Genomic DNA, 17,831 nt, shown 5'->3' on the forward strand with positions numbered 1-17,831 from the left:
GGAAAGCCCTTCCCTCACACACCTGTTAGGGCTGTAGGAGAAGGAAAGGGATAGGCATAGACGGACAGATAATTAGAAAAGAACACAGACAGTCAGCGCTTGTAAAAGTCACATACCATGCAGAAGTAATACTCACTGCACCTTGACACTACAATCAACCTGCCCAGATTCAGCTTCTGGGAGGGCTATAGTGCTGCATACACTGTCCCTGCAGGGGAGAGGTATACAGGGGGACCGCTCCGCACGCTGCCCAAGAGATCTGCGATGCAACCAGGAGAAGATGACCACCGGAGAACTCAGAGGGGGTGTGGTCGTAGGAGGAGAGCAGCTCAGCGACGCCAGACCCGAGCGGAAAGGCGCACTTAGCTGAGGAGCCGCTCAACAGAGAAGGCTGCCTCCCCTGGCCGGCTATTAACCCCCAGGATGCCGGCTCCCGCTTGGCGCATTAAATCCCTGGTGGTCCAGTGGACGCGCGGGGTATGGGTGGCCCACCGCCACTGCCAGCGCCTCTGGTCTGTCCCCAGAGACCGGAGGCAAAAGGACTGCATGCACAGGTGGGTCACCACAAGCGGTGACCCGCGAGTTCTTACCAGTGCCCGTCGATCCGGCAGCAGTCCTGAGAGTCCGGCTAGCACAGACCATGGGGTCCCGCAGTGATCCCCAGATCTGTACTGGCGTCGCATCGCCGGCGGGGTGTAGGAGTGGCAGCTTGGACGTCCGCTGGACAGTCCGACGCTGCCGCTCTGAAGAGTCCAAAAGTAAAATAAAAACTAAGAACTTAAAAAAAAAAAATCAAAAAGGTATGGGGCTGCTAATCAGCCCCCCTGTGCAAACGGTGACCCGACTCCGACCGGCAACCAACTTAAACTGAGGTGCCTGTGGCTCGGGGGCGGGGTATAGAGGAGGATGGACAGAGTGCATCCTGGAAGCTAAAGCTTTAACTGCGTGGTGCCCGTGGATTCAGATCCAGCTATACCCCAGGGTCAACCCTGTGGACCCCCTATGGACCCTGAAGAAGAAATAAGCAGACAGCAGCGCTAACACAAGTCACATACAATGCAGAGCATACAATATATCTGCAGTGGACACTAAATTCAACTACACAGACCACATTGGCTGGTAGGAAATAGCGCTGTATAACCTGGCTCCTGGGAGAGGTATACAGGGAGACCAGACCCAGCGTTCCCGGAGACCCGATGCAGAAAATGGCTGCAGTGAGTCTCTGAAGGGACGGAGGGTGAGAGGAGCAGCTTAGCGGCGGCAAGACCACAGTGGAATAGCGCCCTGAGCTGGGGGCGGGGCCGCAGGGAGAGGGCCTTCTCCCCTATGCTGACATCAACCATCGTATCCCTGGCCTTAGCGGTTCCCTGCGCCAGTATAGGTTATACCATGGTGGTCTAGTGGAGTCCCAGACGAATAGGTGTCCACATCACCGCCTATAGTCTGTCTCCTGAGACCGGAGGTAAGGCTGCGCATAGACGCGGGGACCAGTCTTACCTGTCCCCTTGAGTCCCAGCTGCAGTCTGGGGTCCATGGAGTCCTGCTAGCTAGGTCCCCCCGAAGCCCTGACGAGAGTACCTAGCCAGGGCTGGAGTTGCGGAAGGGTGAAGGAGCAGCAGTGCAGACGTCCAGAGTACTGTCTAGCGCTGCTTGCTCTGTATTAAAAATTCTAATAAATCAAGAAAGATAAAGCTTGGGCTGCTTAATAGCAGCCCCACTGTTCTAACAGTCATCCAGCTCCTGCTGACACCAGGCTGTGGGCAGGGTATAGGGGGAAGGACCGGAACATCCTGGGATTAAAAATATCCTTGCTGTTGGTGTCCGGTCCTCCAAGTACCACCTACACCCCATTGTCCCCCTGTGGAGCCCTATGGACCCTGAAGAAGAAAAGAGATTGGTTAGTATTCCAAATTGGAATATGCAAATAAACATCCCAGACATACAACAATACAGTGAACTCATCAGGTTTCATGCTGCTGTTAACAAGTTGCAACTACTCCATCTTGAACCTGTCCACATGAACCTAGGTGCTGAGGGTATTGAAGTTCAAAACGGTACGAAAGTATCAGTTTGTTTCATTGGACCATAATAGAAGGCCTTTTGCCTCTGTTCTATAGGCAGCGATACAAGTTACCTTCATGATTAATAAAGTGTGAATGGCTTTTCCCATGGTCTGGAACTTTGTATGGTCCACAGAAAGGGCAGTAGCGATGAAACATGTACTATACTATATACTATATGAGTGGCAGTCATTGGCTTCTTTGAAGACTAAGCATGTTTCCATGCATGCTGTACTCCAAAAGGAGAAGTGTCTTTTTTTTTTTTTTTTTTTTATAAACTCAAAATTCTTTTATTACATTTTCCCATATAAAAAAAACAACAGATATTAGCTCAGACAACATACACATCTTAGGTGTTAACTATATACAGTACATAAACACAAAACAAGAGAGAAAAAACAAAAAAAAGATTATATATAAAATAAAATAATATTTTCTCTCCTCTCGCCCTGCAACCCCCGTCTAAAACAAAAAAAAATCTGCTAAATGGACACATTAGATGAATCTAACTCTGAGAAATGTGTAAAATATTTTGAACTGAGCCACTTAACCCAAACTGTAAATGCATACCAAACTTTATCAAACTTGGATTCAACTTGTCTGACCAAATATGAGTACTTCTCGTGGGCCAGTGTGGTATTAACGAACGATATCTATTGTTTAACCACTGGACCTTCCTGGGTCATCCCAGCTATACATACTTTAGCCAGGCTGCATAATTACACAATATATTGTTTAGTGTCCTCAGAACTGCAGTATCTGATACAACTCCTATTACTGGAGTCCAAAAATGTAGAACCCGTGGACAATCCCATACCATATGTAAGAAAGTACAGTCATTGGCTATGCATTTACAGTTTGTCCTACCACCAAATTTATGTAAATGTATTGGAGTAATATATACAGTACCCTATGCAATATAAACAAACAGTTGCTTTTGTTAAAAACTAATGGAAACCGTAGATACCGGTGGGCATTTCGATGCCATTTTACACTCATCCTCGCATATGGCCCCCGAATCATTCTCCCATTTAGTTCTAAGATCCAATAACTCCTCTGCATGATAAGCATCCAGCAAAAAAGAATAAAATTTGGATAAAGATCTATGCGAGTCAGTAGACATTATACGCTTTTTTACAGAAGAGTCAATATCTGGGGGACCCCCGAAAATTGAGCAGACAACACATGCCTTAACTGAAGAAATCATAAATAATAAGCAGTGGGAATGCTAAACTCTCGTAACTGGGAGAAGGATTTAAAAACACCCCTGAGGACTATAGTTGACCCACTGAAAACACTCCCCACTCACTCCAAACCTCACGGACCTGAATTCCCTCTAATTCGGGCAACATATTAGAGTGTAAAGAGGTATATCCGGATCGAAGCTCCCCTTCACCCAACGGCTTCATAGCAAATTCCCAAACGCGAGTCGCTTGGGTAATAAGAGAAATGTTATTACAAAACTCCTTAACACTCAACATCTGTAACGATGTTGTTGAAACCATTAATTTAGGCAATGCTAACGAATTCAGATCTCTAATCCACAACCATAGGTGAGTCAACTGGGCAGCATAATATAAAACGAAAATGGTGTAGCGCAAGTCCACCCCTTTTTCTAGGCCTTGTCAGTACATTAAGCTTTATTCAGGCCCACTTTTCAGCTGAAATCAAAGACTAAACCAAACTGTCTAAAATTGCTATTGGGAGATATAAAAGGAGAATTACAATAATTTCAGGAGTATGTTTTCTGTATCACCATCTTGATTAAATTAACTCGACCAGTTACAGATAAGGGTAGTTTTATCCAGCTTCTCAACTTTGTTTTAAATGTTCCAATTGAGAATTAATGTTATACTGAATGTAATCTTGAGATGTATTTGAAACCCATGTGGCCAAATATTTCAAATTTGTCTACCCACTGTACTGGGAAGGTAAGTAAGGGATTAGCCGGACATGAACCCCTTTAGTGGAAGGATACAAGATAGTCCAATTTATATACAGACCTGAGAAACTACCATATTGATTAAGAAGATCAAGGACTATGGGCATAGAAAACTGAATCCTTAATAAACAATAAATAATCTGCATATTATGTCAATGCATCTGTCCTTGAGCCCATATCAAATCCCTGCATACCCTGATGCGATCATAATAAGCAAGCTAGGGGCTTGATTGTAATGGCAAACAGTGCCGATGAAAGAGGACAACCTTGTCTAGTTCCGCGTGCTAGTGGAAAAGAAGATGATTTAAAGCCATTCAGCGTCTACTTGACATTGGGTATATTTCCTTTACTGGCATGGCGGAAGACCAAAAACAGTTAATTTGGGTAAAATTCCTGCTTAAGGTCTGCTAATGATCACATCTAGGTCCAGGACAAATAAGACATCACCAGAAAAAGTAAATTACTCCAGTCTAATCTGAATCCAGACAGCGGATGCCAAAAAGCTGAAGTCCTGGTAATAATCGGATGCTTTCCGAATATATTAGCAGGTTAGCGTATACAGACCCAAGCACTCTGACTGCCAAGTTTCTAAGGGTTGCCCTAACTAGTGCTTCCGAAACTCCTCAGGGACACTAATACCCCTTTACACCGGAGCTAAAACCCGGGTTATTGCAGGGTTAACCCGGGCAGCTCCTTGGTGTAAAAGGGGTGAGGGTTGGATCGCCGGGTCGAGTGACCCAACAATCCAACCCAGGTAAATAGCAGGGTTTAACACGGGCATAGCCCGTGAAACCCTGCTGCGTGTACGGCGCACTCCGGGTCTTGATGACCTGCAGTGCGCCGCAAGCAGGCCGATTGGTCCGGCTTCAGTGGCGCTTGGAGATGACGTCATCTCTAAGCGTCCACTTTCACGCCGGAAAGGCCGGATCTATGCAGACCTGACCGCAGTGTGAGCGGCGCCGACTAGGGAATATCCCAATTTGGCGCCGGTTAAATTCCGGGTCTGATCCGGATAGGAACCCTGTTCCAACTCCGGGTCAGACTCGGAATTTTGGTGGAAAAGGGGTATTACAGTGCATCCTGTTGTAGCACAGGTGTATTACTGGCTGACACATTTAAAATCATCCACAGGTGGAGCTAATTATTTCACTTGTGATTCTGTGAGGAGACCTGAAAAACATGCACTGTTAGTGCTCCCTGAGGTAACACTGCTCTAACCATTTTCCACAGCCTTGCAGACGCAAGCGGAGTCTGACCTAGGTCTCGCTTTTATTTCCAGACCAGCACTTTTCATTTAAGAAAAAAATAAAACCCATACCATCTTAAATAAAGTGGCATCAGAATTGCAGTGGCTTATTAATCGCTCGCACTCAACATGTAACACATGCTGTTTAGCAGAAGCACTGTGAAAACAAACAAGAGATTCTCAGTATCAAATTCCTCCACTAACTCACCTTCTACCCGTGAAGGCCACTCCAAGTTAGACCCTCCCCAGGTCAAGACCAAGACAGGACTGTGCAGTATTAGGGCTATATTTAGTAAACACAACTGGATTTGCTTTCAACACCATTGCCATCTTAAATCCGGCAAGCAAATCTGCCGACAATCAAAAAAAATATATATTTTTTTTTTAAATATAGCGTAAATCTATGAACAAAGAACTTTACGAGACTTTGTGCCAACTTAGCCAAGCATTGGTGTTGCCAAGAGGTCTGCTGACCAAATGTACTGGTATGCAATGGATCATTTGCTAGAGCATTAGGTGAAGGAGGTAAAAGGGCAGACAACATGCCTAAACCCAGAGGCCAAGTAGCAAGCTGCATAAGCCCAGCAATGTACTGCACCAGGGGTTTAGCCCAGGCTAGCTCAGCCAGACAGGTGACCACTCCCTCGGATGTGCACAACATCTAGGCCACCTACTGTAGAATAACATTATGCACAGATGTAAAAAGTTACCAATGAAGCACCTCCACATTTGGGCTTGCATAATACTCCATTTATCAGACATGACAGGTAAAGTGACAAAATACACACGGCGTACACAATCACAAAAATAAAAGTGAACAGTGCACCAACACATACAGCGACCCAGCAAGAAAGAGTTGCAGTAATCGCACCAATCCGCAAACCAATTAACGGCAACTTTAAGCACTGCAGCTGAGGTATAAAGAAGGCGCAGAGTCATCTGGCCAGGTGTCCGCTTTGACTGGGTTACAACAATGCAAAGTAGTAAAGTACATGCATTATAGCTCAGCCAAAGCAGACATCTGGCCAGCTGAAGGAGGAGCTATGCTGTTTGGGTACTGCATGAATCGGAGTACCAGCAGCCAGCTACTAGCGGACTAACCCATAGTGCCATATTGTATCTAGAATGAGGCAGAGATATTAGAGCATATTTTGTTAAGAAAACATAAGAATGCTATAATATAGGAGACATTAAAATCTATTGGACGATTGTATTGTTGTAGATTTAGAAGGAATATTTCAGTTATATGTTGATCTACGTTACATTAAATACACAATGTATGAAGGCAGATAGCCATCTTTATTCTATGCATGGTGGTTTAGGTCCTAAAGTGAAGGTGTCGTATCAAACATAACAACGTTTTACATGTTTAAATGAAGAATCCTCTCCTGCTTAAGCAGAAACTACACTGTAACCATTAGAGCAGAATATAACAGTGTCACATATTAAACCAATTGGGAGCATTTTCCCACAAATGTGAATAAAAAGTGGAGATATTAACGATAGGGTTATAATAATCCATGACTACATCAAGGCTATTCGTTGAAATTATATACGTTTATGTGCAGTGTACAGTTAATCATTGTCCATTTTTTTGCACATCTATTTTTCCATTAATATTTTGCTGTAAAAAGAGGCTCTTATAAATACAATATAAATAGAGTCAGGTGCATAAATATTGGGACATTGACAGAATTTTCATATTTTGGCCTCTATTCACCACCACAATGGCTTTGAAATGAAACAAACAAGATGTGCTTTAACTGCAGACTTTCAGATTTAATTTGAGGGTAATTACATCCAAATCAGGTGAACGGTGTAGGAATTACAACGGTTTCTATATGTGCCTCCCACTTTTTAAGGGGCCAAAAGTAATGGGACAAACTAAACAATCCTAAATCAAACTTTCACTTTTTAATACTTTGTTGCAAATCCTTTGCAGGCAATTACAGCCTGAAGTCTGGAACGCATAGACATCACCAGACGCTGGGTTTCATCCCTGGTGATGCTCTGCCAGGCCTCTACTGCAAATGTCTTCAGTTCCTGCTTGTTCTTGGGGCATTTTCCCTTCAGTTTTGTCTTCATCAAGTGAAATGCATGCTCAATCGGATTCAGGTCAGGGGACTGACTTGGCCATTGCATAACATTCCACTTTTTAGCCTTAAATAACGCTTTGGTTGCTTTTGCAGTATGCTTCGGGTCATTGTCCATCTGCACTGTGAAACGCCGTCCAATGAGTTCTGAAGCATTTGACTGAATATGAGCATATAATATTGCCCGAAACACTTCAGAATTCATTCTGCTGCTTTTGTCAGCAGTCACATCACCAATAAATACAAGGGAACCAGTTCCATTGGCAGCCATACTTGCCCACACCATGACACTACCACCACCATGCTTCACTAATGAGGTGGTATGTTTTGGATCATGAGCAGTTCCTTTCCTTCTCCATACTCTTCTCTTCCCATAACTCTGGTACAAGTTGATCTTTGTCTCATCTGTCCATAGGATGTTGTTTGGCAAACTCTAATCTGGTCTTCCTATTTTTGTGGCTCACCAATGGTTTACATCTTGTGGTGAATCCTCTATATTCACTCTTGTGAAGTCTTCTCTTGATTGTTGACTTTGACACATATACACCTACCTCCTGGAGAGTGTTCTTGATTTGGCCAACTGTTGTGAAGGGGTTTTCCTTCACCAGAGAAATAATTCTTCTGTCATCCACCACAGTTGTTTTCCGTGGTCTTTTGGTGTTGCTGAGCTCTCCGATGCGTTCTATCTTTTTAAGAATGTTCCAAACAGTTGATTTGGCCACACCTAATGTTTTTGCTATCTCTCTGATGGGTTTGTTTTGATTTTTCAGCCTAATTATGGCTTGCTTCACTGATAGTGACAGCTCTTTGGATCTCATATTGAGAGTCGACAGCAATTGATTCCAAATGCAAATGTCACACCTAGAATCAACTCCAGACCTTTTAACTGCTTAATTGATAATGAAATAACAAGGGAATAGCCCACACCTGTCCATGAAATAGCTTTTGAGTTGATAGTCCCATTACTTTTGGCCCCTTAAAAAGTGGGAGGCACATATAGAAACCGTTGTAATTCCTACACTGTTCACCTGATTTGGATGTAATTACCCTCAAATTAAATCTGAAAGTCTGCAGTTAAAGCACATCTTGTTTGTTTCATTTCAAAGCCATTGTGGTGGTGAATAGAGGCCAAAATATGAAAATTCTGTCACTGTCCCAATATTTATGCACCTGACTGTATATGGCAGGTTTCTACATGTATATTCATAAAGATTGATAATTTTGTAAATAAAATAGGATTGCTGTAGTGCTGCTAACGCAGCTTATATTTATTATCAGGGTCACAAATCAAACACCCCATCCTGTAGGGTCTGGAGCAAGGAAACAAAACACACAAAAAATAAAATAAATAAAAATGGAAGAAAAGCAGATTGAATATTTTAAAGTGCCAAAGTCCACAAGGAACCTCTATGGTTATCTGGATGGATGGTCTACACTAAAAAGGTAGGCAGTCAATAGATCGATAGGGTTAAAAGGTTGACAAAAAAAGGTTGGCACCTGGTGTTTCATGATGGTTAGGTTTAGGCTAAAATTACAAAGGAAAAATGTTTCTACCTTTTTTTGTGCTGACCATGTGAATGTCGACCTACTTAATGTAGACCTATCAATCCATACATCCTTAGAGAGTAAGTAGGGCAGAACAGGTTTTGCACCTATACTTCAACAATACTTATGAGAACATAAGCAGGAATTCCTGGCAGGGGGAAACCCCTATTAGATCTATACACCGAAAAAATTAGATTTAAGAACGAGCTATCCAAAAGTAAACAGACAGACACTTTGAAAATAAAAAGGTACTGAAATGTAATCAAAAATAAGAAGCAATGATTAAAACTAATAAAATGTTTTAAAAAAATAAATAAATAAATAAATAAAAAATGTGACCTGTAAGCAAACTAAACAGTTACTTAAAAAGACATTATGCGAGGGGGCGGGAGTGACTTACCGATCCGGCCATCGAGCTTCAGCCGGGATTGAATGGTAGTCACAGTAGTTACAATAGTGCCATCAGGCATCACTGTGCGATCCATCTCAACTTTCTTCGTAGGAGTTATATTAAATCTCTGAGCTGAAGTGTCTAAAGTAGCACGCGTTAGGCTTACGTCTGGGAAATGGAACTAGGATTTAAGACAAAACTGCAAGTTATCCAAAACTTGTATCATCAAGAGACAAAGTTGTCTGTTTTAATTTCAAGTGACAAGCAAGAGTTGCATAGGACTGGCTTCTGTGCATAAAAACATTTAAAGAGATGTATGTTTCTTATCCAGGTATTAGAGTTTGTACTGATTATTGTTGCTCACCTCCACAGATATGGCTGGTGCTGTGACTTTAGACAACAGAGAGCTTGGGATTAGTGGGTACAGATGCCTTCCGCATAGCTCTTTATTAGATGACCCCACAGCCACCACGGCATGTCCCAGGAGGACATCTGCACAGAAAAGGGACAGAGGTATGAACAAGAGTCGAAGAACCTGCAACATTCCACAGAGAGGTCAATGTTGTAATCACTTACTGTCTGCACTTCTGAGTATCTGCCACACTTTCAAAGACAGCTCAGTGCTCTGAGGGGTGAGGTCACTGTATGAGCAGAACAACACTTAGCTCCATTCATTGAATCAAACATTTTTTTAAATAATTAAAACACAGATCAGATTCAAAGCAGATAATTTAAAACTCAGTCACACAATTACAAAACAGCTTTGCTCAAGCAAACACATATGATACCCATTTTGTAGCCCAATCCCAGTTACCCCTTACACCTGCAGCTGCTCACAATGTCATCTCCTCACTCCATGAGACGTTATGGATCTGCCCTTTTTTCTGTACCCGGACGCTGCGTGTATTTTTCCTCTGGCCGGGGTTATCCAACTCTGCTTCACACATCAACTCAACATCTGAGGGAGGTCCACCGTAAACGAAGGAAAAGTACAAAGGAGAAAAGAAAAAAAAAAGTTTAAAAAAGGAACATTTAAATCAGTAAAACGACCATTACAGTCAGACAAAATGCCAACAGCGCATTCAGTAAAAACCTTAACCATGTTAAACGATTTATAATACTTTGCCTTTTAAATCCAAATCAATAAAACTTAGTTGCTGTACTTCTTTATGTACTGTATACATAATTATATACTGATGCAAACTCAAGGATATCGCTAAATATTACTTCGATTTTTTAAAATTAAATATAAAAAATAAGGTTTTAGATTATAGCACCCAGTAAAAGTGGCACCAGAGTTTACCAATGTAACTTGAAGAGGGCATACTTTACACACACATTAGCTTGGCGAGCTCGATGTTACAGAAAGGCCAGAAGGAAATTGTGTGGATTTTTCAACAAATAAAGGTGGATGAATAATGTATTTTGTTCAAGTAAGTTTTAGTAGGTGCAAATGTTTATATTTTAAATTTTTTAAGTAAAATGCTTAGGGTCTTATGGATCTGTTGTACAGGATGCATGGACCACAGACACAGCAAAAAGTATCCACACCATGCTTCTATTACCAAGACTTGGGCTTGGGTAGGGGGGGGGGGGGGGTTAAAGAACCACAAAGCTTAAGAGGACCAGAGGGTATGAGAACCTGAAAATCAAAATCTGCAATAAGGAGCGAAGAAATTCTCCCGTAGTAGTGTTAGGGGGATACAGATTCACCAACGTATATTTTGTATCTTTAATATCTGCATCTATAATAATGTAACAACTCTTCCAGGTCTATTACGGTATTGGTGAAGAAGTGGGACTTGAGTTCCTGTTGAAAGTTTCGTACAGAGGTGGAGAGTCGGATAGGGAGATGGAGAGAGTGTGAAGGGAGATCAGTTCAGAGATCTAAATGGGAGATATAAGGTGAGTGCTGTGTAAGAAGCTTGAGGTTATGCGGGAGGGTGGGAAGATGATAAGCTCAGTCTTTGAGTTTCAGAAAGCAGACATGGATCTGTGGCTACAATTTGCAGGTATCATAGAACACAAAACAATGGCCTCAAATGTTTTATCTGTTAACAGCCATTCCTAAGTATTATGCCTGCAGAGTTCTTAAAACGGTGCCAGGCGAGTTCCATAAAAGTATAATATTCTATGTATAAATGTTTATTGATTTTTAGGCCATATTCAATTAGAGGCGAAAAGTCAGTTATCGGCGATAATTTATCGCCAATGACATCATTTTCGCCAGTTACACTTATTCCCATATTCAATTTCAAAGTCTTTGTTAAAAAAACGGGGATAAATTTTCATCACTGTTTAGGTGGCGAAAAAAAAATGCAGATTTGGGGTTTTGGGGTGCAGAATAAAAAAGAAATAATCTGCAGCCTTGGGAATGTCCCCTTAATGTAATCTGTGTATAAAAAAAAAAAAAAAAAATCCTCATGACAACCCAAATTTTGTTGAGCGAACAAAAAATGTTGGGGAACAAACTTAAAAACTAATGAAATAGCCTCAGGGGGGGGTTCCCATGTATGCGGCAGGTGTTTTCTAGAATGCTGGTGGTTGCGACAGGTGCATTGTTGAAGAATTGTAAAAAATAAATTTTAGGGACTTAAAAATATGCTTGCACCCATTGTCATGTACCCCAAATTTGATGGGCATAGTTATTTCCCCCCCCCAAAAAAAAATTAAAATATATAAATACTATTCTTCACAGGTGAATTTATGCACCTGCCGTGGCTATTTCAAATCCCCGATTACCTTCAGCAGGCCAAATCGGGGGTACCCATAGTGATCCCCAATGTCAGACCATCTTTTGGGGGCGGGGGGGGGGGGTGATAGGCTGCTTTCCCCTATAGTTACGATACTTACCTTTCCGCCGGGTCCCATTTTCGCCGGATCCTAATTGAATACAGGGGTAAGCAGGCACGCACCCGATACATTATCCCAGGAAAAAACGGCGATGATGGCGAATAGTCCGACTTCTGACTTTTCGCCTCAAATTGAATATGCCCCATAGTGTAGAATGCCAAAGCTGTTTGTAAAGACATTATACTGTAGGGCATTTGAACAGGATGCATCTGTATTCAGCCAGTCAGTGTGCACTACTGACAAGGATCACAGGAGAAAGTGTGCCCTTTGAAACAGCTCTATGCGAATTACCAATACTTTATATTTGTTATATTTTAGTGTTATATTGGTTTTGAATCCCAATTTCAGACAGCATACTCATAGATAACCCCCCCTGATGCTGAACAATTAATATGCAACATCCATGTTATGCAAGTTATACATATTTGTAAGGGAGAGATCTGTTCCATCCAGGGAAGAAGTAAGCTGCACATGCTCATAGGAACTTTGCCCATTGGCCCAGTCAATCTCATCCATCTTGCTGGGTTCAGTGCAGTCTACATCCTTTGAGATTGGCTATCTGGCTTAAACTTTTCTAACCAAGGGGGAGATGTATTAACGGCAAAATGCGGTAAAACCCCCGAAAATGCCGTTTTCGGGGGTTTTACCGCATTCCCCGTATGTATTAAGCAGCAGAATGCTTAATACATACTGCATTCTGCTGCTTCGCGTCGCTAGGTAACGCCACCTTCAGGAGGCGTTACCCAATAGAAGCCTCTGGTCTTCTTAGCGCGACGCTCGGGGCCGGGGGGGATCCAATCGGATCCCTCCCATGAGCCCCCGCGGCCTTCTGCGCATGCGGTAATGAACCGCGGTATGTACTCGAAGTCGGGGGGGATGTACCGCAACGGCGATGTCGCCGTTAATACATCTCCCCCTTAGACTGGAATATCTATGTACTAACACTCTTCTGACCGCGGCATGAATACTGCCCCTGCTTCACCTGCTATTGGTGAGAAGCAGGAGGAGGCTACCATGCGGTTTACTAAAAATAGACCCGCCAAGGAGAGTGAATGCCAAGTCACCCCTCGGAGGTGTCGGACAGCTGAGCAAAGACTGTAGAATCTCACCTCTCTCCCACTGAGCTGCATCAGTTACTTTTTTTTTTTTTTTTTTTTATTAATACAAACTTTATTGATTCTGGCTAAAGTTACTTCCTGCTTCTACAATGAAAATAATGAGATATTGGCAGCTGGAGGTGACAAAGCTGGCGCTGGAGATGACAATCAACGGTAAGTGACATTTCTGTTTCGTAACAGATAGGCACCTATGATAAGTGTCCTATAGCAGAGCGATATTGGAACCTGCTGTTAGTACTAGCAGGCAGAAGGCAGAGAAATCCCCTTAGTACATTTTGATACGCATTATGTACAGGGATTTTCTTTGTCTTTTTGGTTTTGGTCCCTTATCTCCCTTTAGTATATGGACCCGTAAGTGCTTATTTGAACTTATGAATGAAGTGGAGATTTGGGTGGCATATAAAACAACACACCAAACTTGCCCACTTTTAAAATGTACTGTGGAGTCCAGGAGTATGCTAAAATGGGAATCCAGTAGGGAAGTAACTGGGCGTGGTACCGAAATCACGTCACAGTATATGGTGGAGCAGCGCCACGTTTACTCAATTCTAGCGAGACGCATCATTTAGCCCACGGATTACCTACTTCACTTAGAAAGTGAGAGGTATCTGGGAGGTTGTCTACTCCCTCTGGGATGAGGAGGAACAGTCCGGTATTCGGTAGTCTCTTAGATAGTCTTTTGCTCTCTGCAACCTGGAAGAACAGAATGTCAGGACTAGAGTGGGCTACAGGCTCCAGCTGGACTGACTGAAGACTGAAGCATCACTGAAGAACGAAGACTACTAGTGAACACTTGCTCTTTATCTCAGCAGTCTTTTCCCTGTACGCGAGATGTACTTACCACTCTGTTGACCCCAAGTCTTGTTTACAAATCAGATATATTTATATTTGAGGACAATAGGAAACCAGACAACTTGATTAAGGAAGAACTTAGGCTGTAATGGACTTACTGATTCAGCTCTCTGTTCTGAGAGCATGTCAAAGTATACATATAGATCACGTGATGTGGTGGAGATTGTGTATACATAATTATTACATTACAGTTACTAAATATGTGCTGCTCAGAAGCTCAAGGAGAGTGTTTATGTATTTATCCGTTACTTAGGGTCTATTTTATTTCAGGTTCTAAATAGCCTATATTAGAAACATTAGATTTTTCGCGGACACGCAGATACCATATGGAAACAGTTTGTGCACAGTCACACACCAAGAGAAAACAGACCATGACAAAATATTTGTGCATTTGCCATTGCCTGCAACTTGCATCCATTTCTACTTCCCCGCACATGCCCAATTCTTTGATAGGACATGCAGATTGTAATGTTTACACCATAACCCAGATCAGAGAAGTTGATAACTCTAAACATCAGTTATGTTATTGTGATGAATGAGAAAAAACTTCCAAACAATCCAATGTCATGTGAAAATGCCTCTAGTACCATTCAATGGTGGCAATTTTATCTCCGTTCGACTTACATCCCAGCAAGAGGGCAGTGTGCCGTAAGACTATTGTACCAGATTCAATAGTGCGAGAATGACAAAGTCATAAGAAGTAATAAAGACCTACCCGTGTCTGGCAGAAACACATCTTGAAGTCGCAGCTGGCGAATGAGAAGTTTGCAGCCCTCTGTTCTAGATGGGGATGCCGATAGCCTGTTGCAGGCACCCTGTGCAGGACATATATTTTTACTTATTTTTACCCCTTTATACTATTATAAGAAAGGTGAAATATATATATATATATATATATATATATATATATATTTATTAGCAAATGGCTCACCGTATCACCATCGTGAGTTTTTAAGTTGAACATCATAGCAGGCTCTGCAGTGAGCAGCGTATTCTGTATTAAATCTTGGACTGTGCAGAGCTCTGCACCTCCATCATTCTGTGTGCAAAGAGACAGCTACCTTAGATAGATAGAGACCTTCAACGTTCTTTCTATGTGGAAATGGCAATCAAACACCAAATTCTGTTACATATAGGGGCATTTCTGTACACTCACCTGGTGTAAATACTTGGGTTCAATCTGAAGCAAAAGATCAGGGCGCTCCTTAAAACTCCATGACACGAGAAGCCCTTCCTGTGGAAGCTCCTGCAACTGCACTTCTATCTGCATACAGAGAACACAAAAAGAGAGGTAGTATAAGCATTGATGTTGCTCTACATGGTTTGTGTTTTAGATGACAGCATAAAAAGAAAACCACAAAATACATTTCCTCTTCAGTCTCATCTGGGGGACACTGCAGACTGTGGGCTTAGAGGTAAGCTGAGGAGTAGGCACTAAATAGTTAAATTATTGGAGAGGAAACCCCCCCTCCTTCCTCCACCCCCTCCCCAGTAAGGTGTTGCTGGCCTGGGTGAAGGTCATGGCTCGGGCCAATGAAGTACGTGACATCCGCAACCATATGCAGGGGAGTGCTTCTAATCTATTGTTCTGCAGCCGACTCTCCCCCACAGTATCCACCCTCTCCAATAGCCAAAGCCTCTGTAGATCCTATGTTAGTCCAATAGATGATTAGACTTTCCAAAGTCTGTTCCACTTTGGAATAATTCCTGGGTTCCGCCACCCCCTGTTCCTGAAAACATCAGGCTCCTCCTGGTGTACATTTTCTGGGTGAGGGGGATTCTGATGGTTCTTCTGATGAGGAAAGAGAGGTGTTGGATCAAGACTTTGTTGATCATTACAGCTGGAATGACAGTTCGACCGACAGCCTGGGAGTTAGCAACCTCATTCTGGCCATCCGCCAAACCTTACACATAGCAGAGGATGAGCCCCCTACCTCCGTGGCTCATTATGATTTATTTTAATTTTTTTAAAGATGAAGCAGGTTATTACATTCCAATCCTTTGCTCACTTTGCAGACGTGTTGGGTCAAATATACAGAAAAAAATATATTGTATTCACACACAATTCTATGCTCTCTTTCTAAATGGGAACAGAGCTGTGTCACTCCAGGGGGGGTATATTTACTAAAATGCAGGTTTTTAGAAGTGGGGATGTTGTTCACAGCAACCAAATTCTACCACTTATCTTCTAGAAGGTGCTAGACAAATAAGTAGAATCTGATTGGTTGCTATGGGTAACATCTCCACTTCTAAAAACCCGCACTTTAGTAAATATACTCCCAAGTGTCTTATATAGACCATTCCCAATTGAGTGGGTTATGTCCAGGCAATAACAGGCGCCAATAAGTAAAGCACTTCAGAGTGTATGAAACATTTGTCTCTCAATGCCGTTCCTGGAAACAAGGTTTGCGGTGGTGGTCAGGTACAGCTGCTGGGAGGTTTGTGATTTTCATATGCCATCATGTAAGTTTGATCTATAGATAGGAAATTCAGCAGTTGGAGCGTGCCACGGAAACGAATCTGGTCAGAGTTTCCAAAGCAGCAGTTTCAGAGGAAGATGCAGTGTACCTCAGTATTTGGTAACAGACACAGGACAGTGAGCCCTGACACATTTCTCTGCTGTAGAGAACTGGCAGTTTCCTCAGATGGATGTAGCGATTGCTGATAAAGCCACGACAAGGTGGGAGGTTCCTCCTTCAGTGGATACCTCTATTACCTGCTTAGCAAAAGCCACAGTTCTTCCCACGACCAGTATGGCTACCTTGAAGGATCCCATTAACCATAGGTTTGAAGCTTTAATTAAGGTTCTATTTTCTCTTGCAAGAACAACTCTTCGGTCAGTCTTGGCGGGGGCCTAGGCTACCGAGGGAGCATATTCCTGGTCCGACCAATTGGCCATCCAAACAGAAGCAGATCATTTAGACCAGAGGTTCTCAAACTCAGTCCTCAGGACCCCACACAGCTCACCGAGCATGTGCACAAGTGTAGTCATTAATCTGATACATTTTAAAAGATCCACAGGTGGAGCTAATTATTTCACTTTTGATTCTGTGAGGAGACCTGTAAAACATGCACTGATGGGGGTCCTGAGGACAGAGGGCCTGATACAGACCCAGTCACAAGCGCTGAGTGCTCGCAACCGGGTCGATGGTGGCCCAGAACGCATGCGCACGACGCCGTCGCTCCGGGTCTCGTACTAAAGGGGGCATGCTGTCGATGTTGAGTGACAACACGCCCCCTTTGGTGGGCGGGCCGGGGGAGTGGCTGCCCAAACGGAGGCGTTCCCATGTGAACGCCTCCGTTTGGGGCCGGCCCCACTGACATCACGAGTGATGTCAGTGGGAGAGATTTCGGCTCCGTTAGAGCAGAAATCTCTCTGGGGCTTGCGGCAACGAGACCCTACCACAAGGGTCTCGTCGCAAGCCCGATGGTCGTGATGGTCTTGACCATCGCGACCATCTTCCTGGCCGCTCGCTATAGCTGTGGGTGGTCACCCACAGCTATGCGAGCAGCCAGGAGGCCGTTCTTACAAAAAAAAAAAAACGGCCCTGATTCAGAGTGAGCGCTCGGCTCTGAATCAGGGCCAGAGTTTGATAACATGTGATTTAGACCATTTAGCCCTCATAGACAACTTGAAGTAGACCTCTATCTATGTTTGTCATGCTTCTTTGGATCTAATTTCCCTTCTTTCAGCTGCATCCACGCTGTGCATTTCGGCCAGGAGGTTGCTA

General features: G+C 43.1%; 1 protein-coding gene across 1 annotated transcript in view; it reads right to left on the reverse strand.

The window, feature by feature from the left end:
* The window catches only part of C2CD2L (C2CD2 like), a 56,259-nt gene that overhangs the window by 26,862 nt on the left and 11,566 nt on the right, over nt 1–17,831 (reverse strand). Inside the window, exons 4-10 of the mRNA XM_088444584.1 lie at nt 15,257–15,364; nt 15,032–15,139; nt 14,816–14,915; nt 10,115–10,235; nt 9,854–9,918; nt 9,642–9,769; nt 9,287–9,458 (exon numbers count right to left, since the gene is read on the reverse strand). Coding sequence (XP_088300710.1) covers nt 9,287–9,458; nt 9,642–9,769; nt 9,854–9,918; nt 10,115–10,235; nt 14,816–14,915; nt 15,032–15,139; nt 15,257–15,364 — 802 coding nt within the window. The remainder of the gene's footprint in view (nt 1–9,286; nt 9,459–9,641; nt 9,770–9,853; nt 9,919–10,114; nt 10,236–14,815; nt 14,916–15,031; nt 15,140–15,256; nt 15,365–17,831) is intronic.

This window comes from Taudactylus pleione, unplaced genomic scaffold (assembly GCF_031769625.1).
Source record: "Taudactylus pleione unplaced genomic scaffold, aTauple2 ptg000366l, whole genome shotgun sequence".
In the NCBI taxonomy this organism is placed as follows: Eukaryota; Metazoa; Chordata; class Amphibia; order Anura; family Myobatrachidae; genus Taudactylus; species Taudactylus pleione.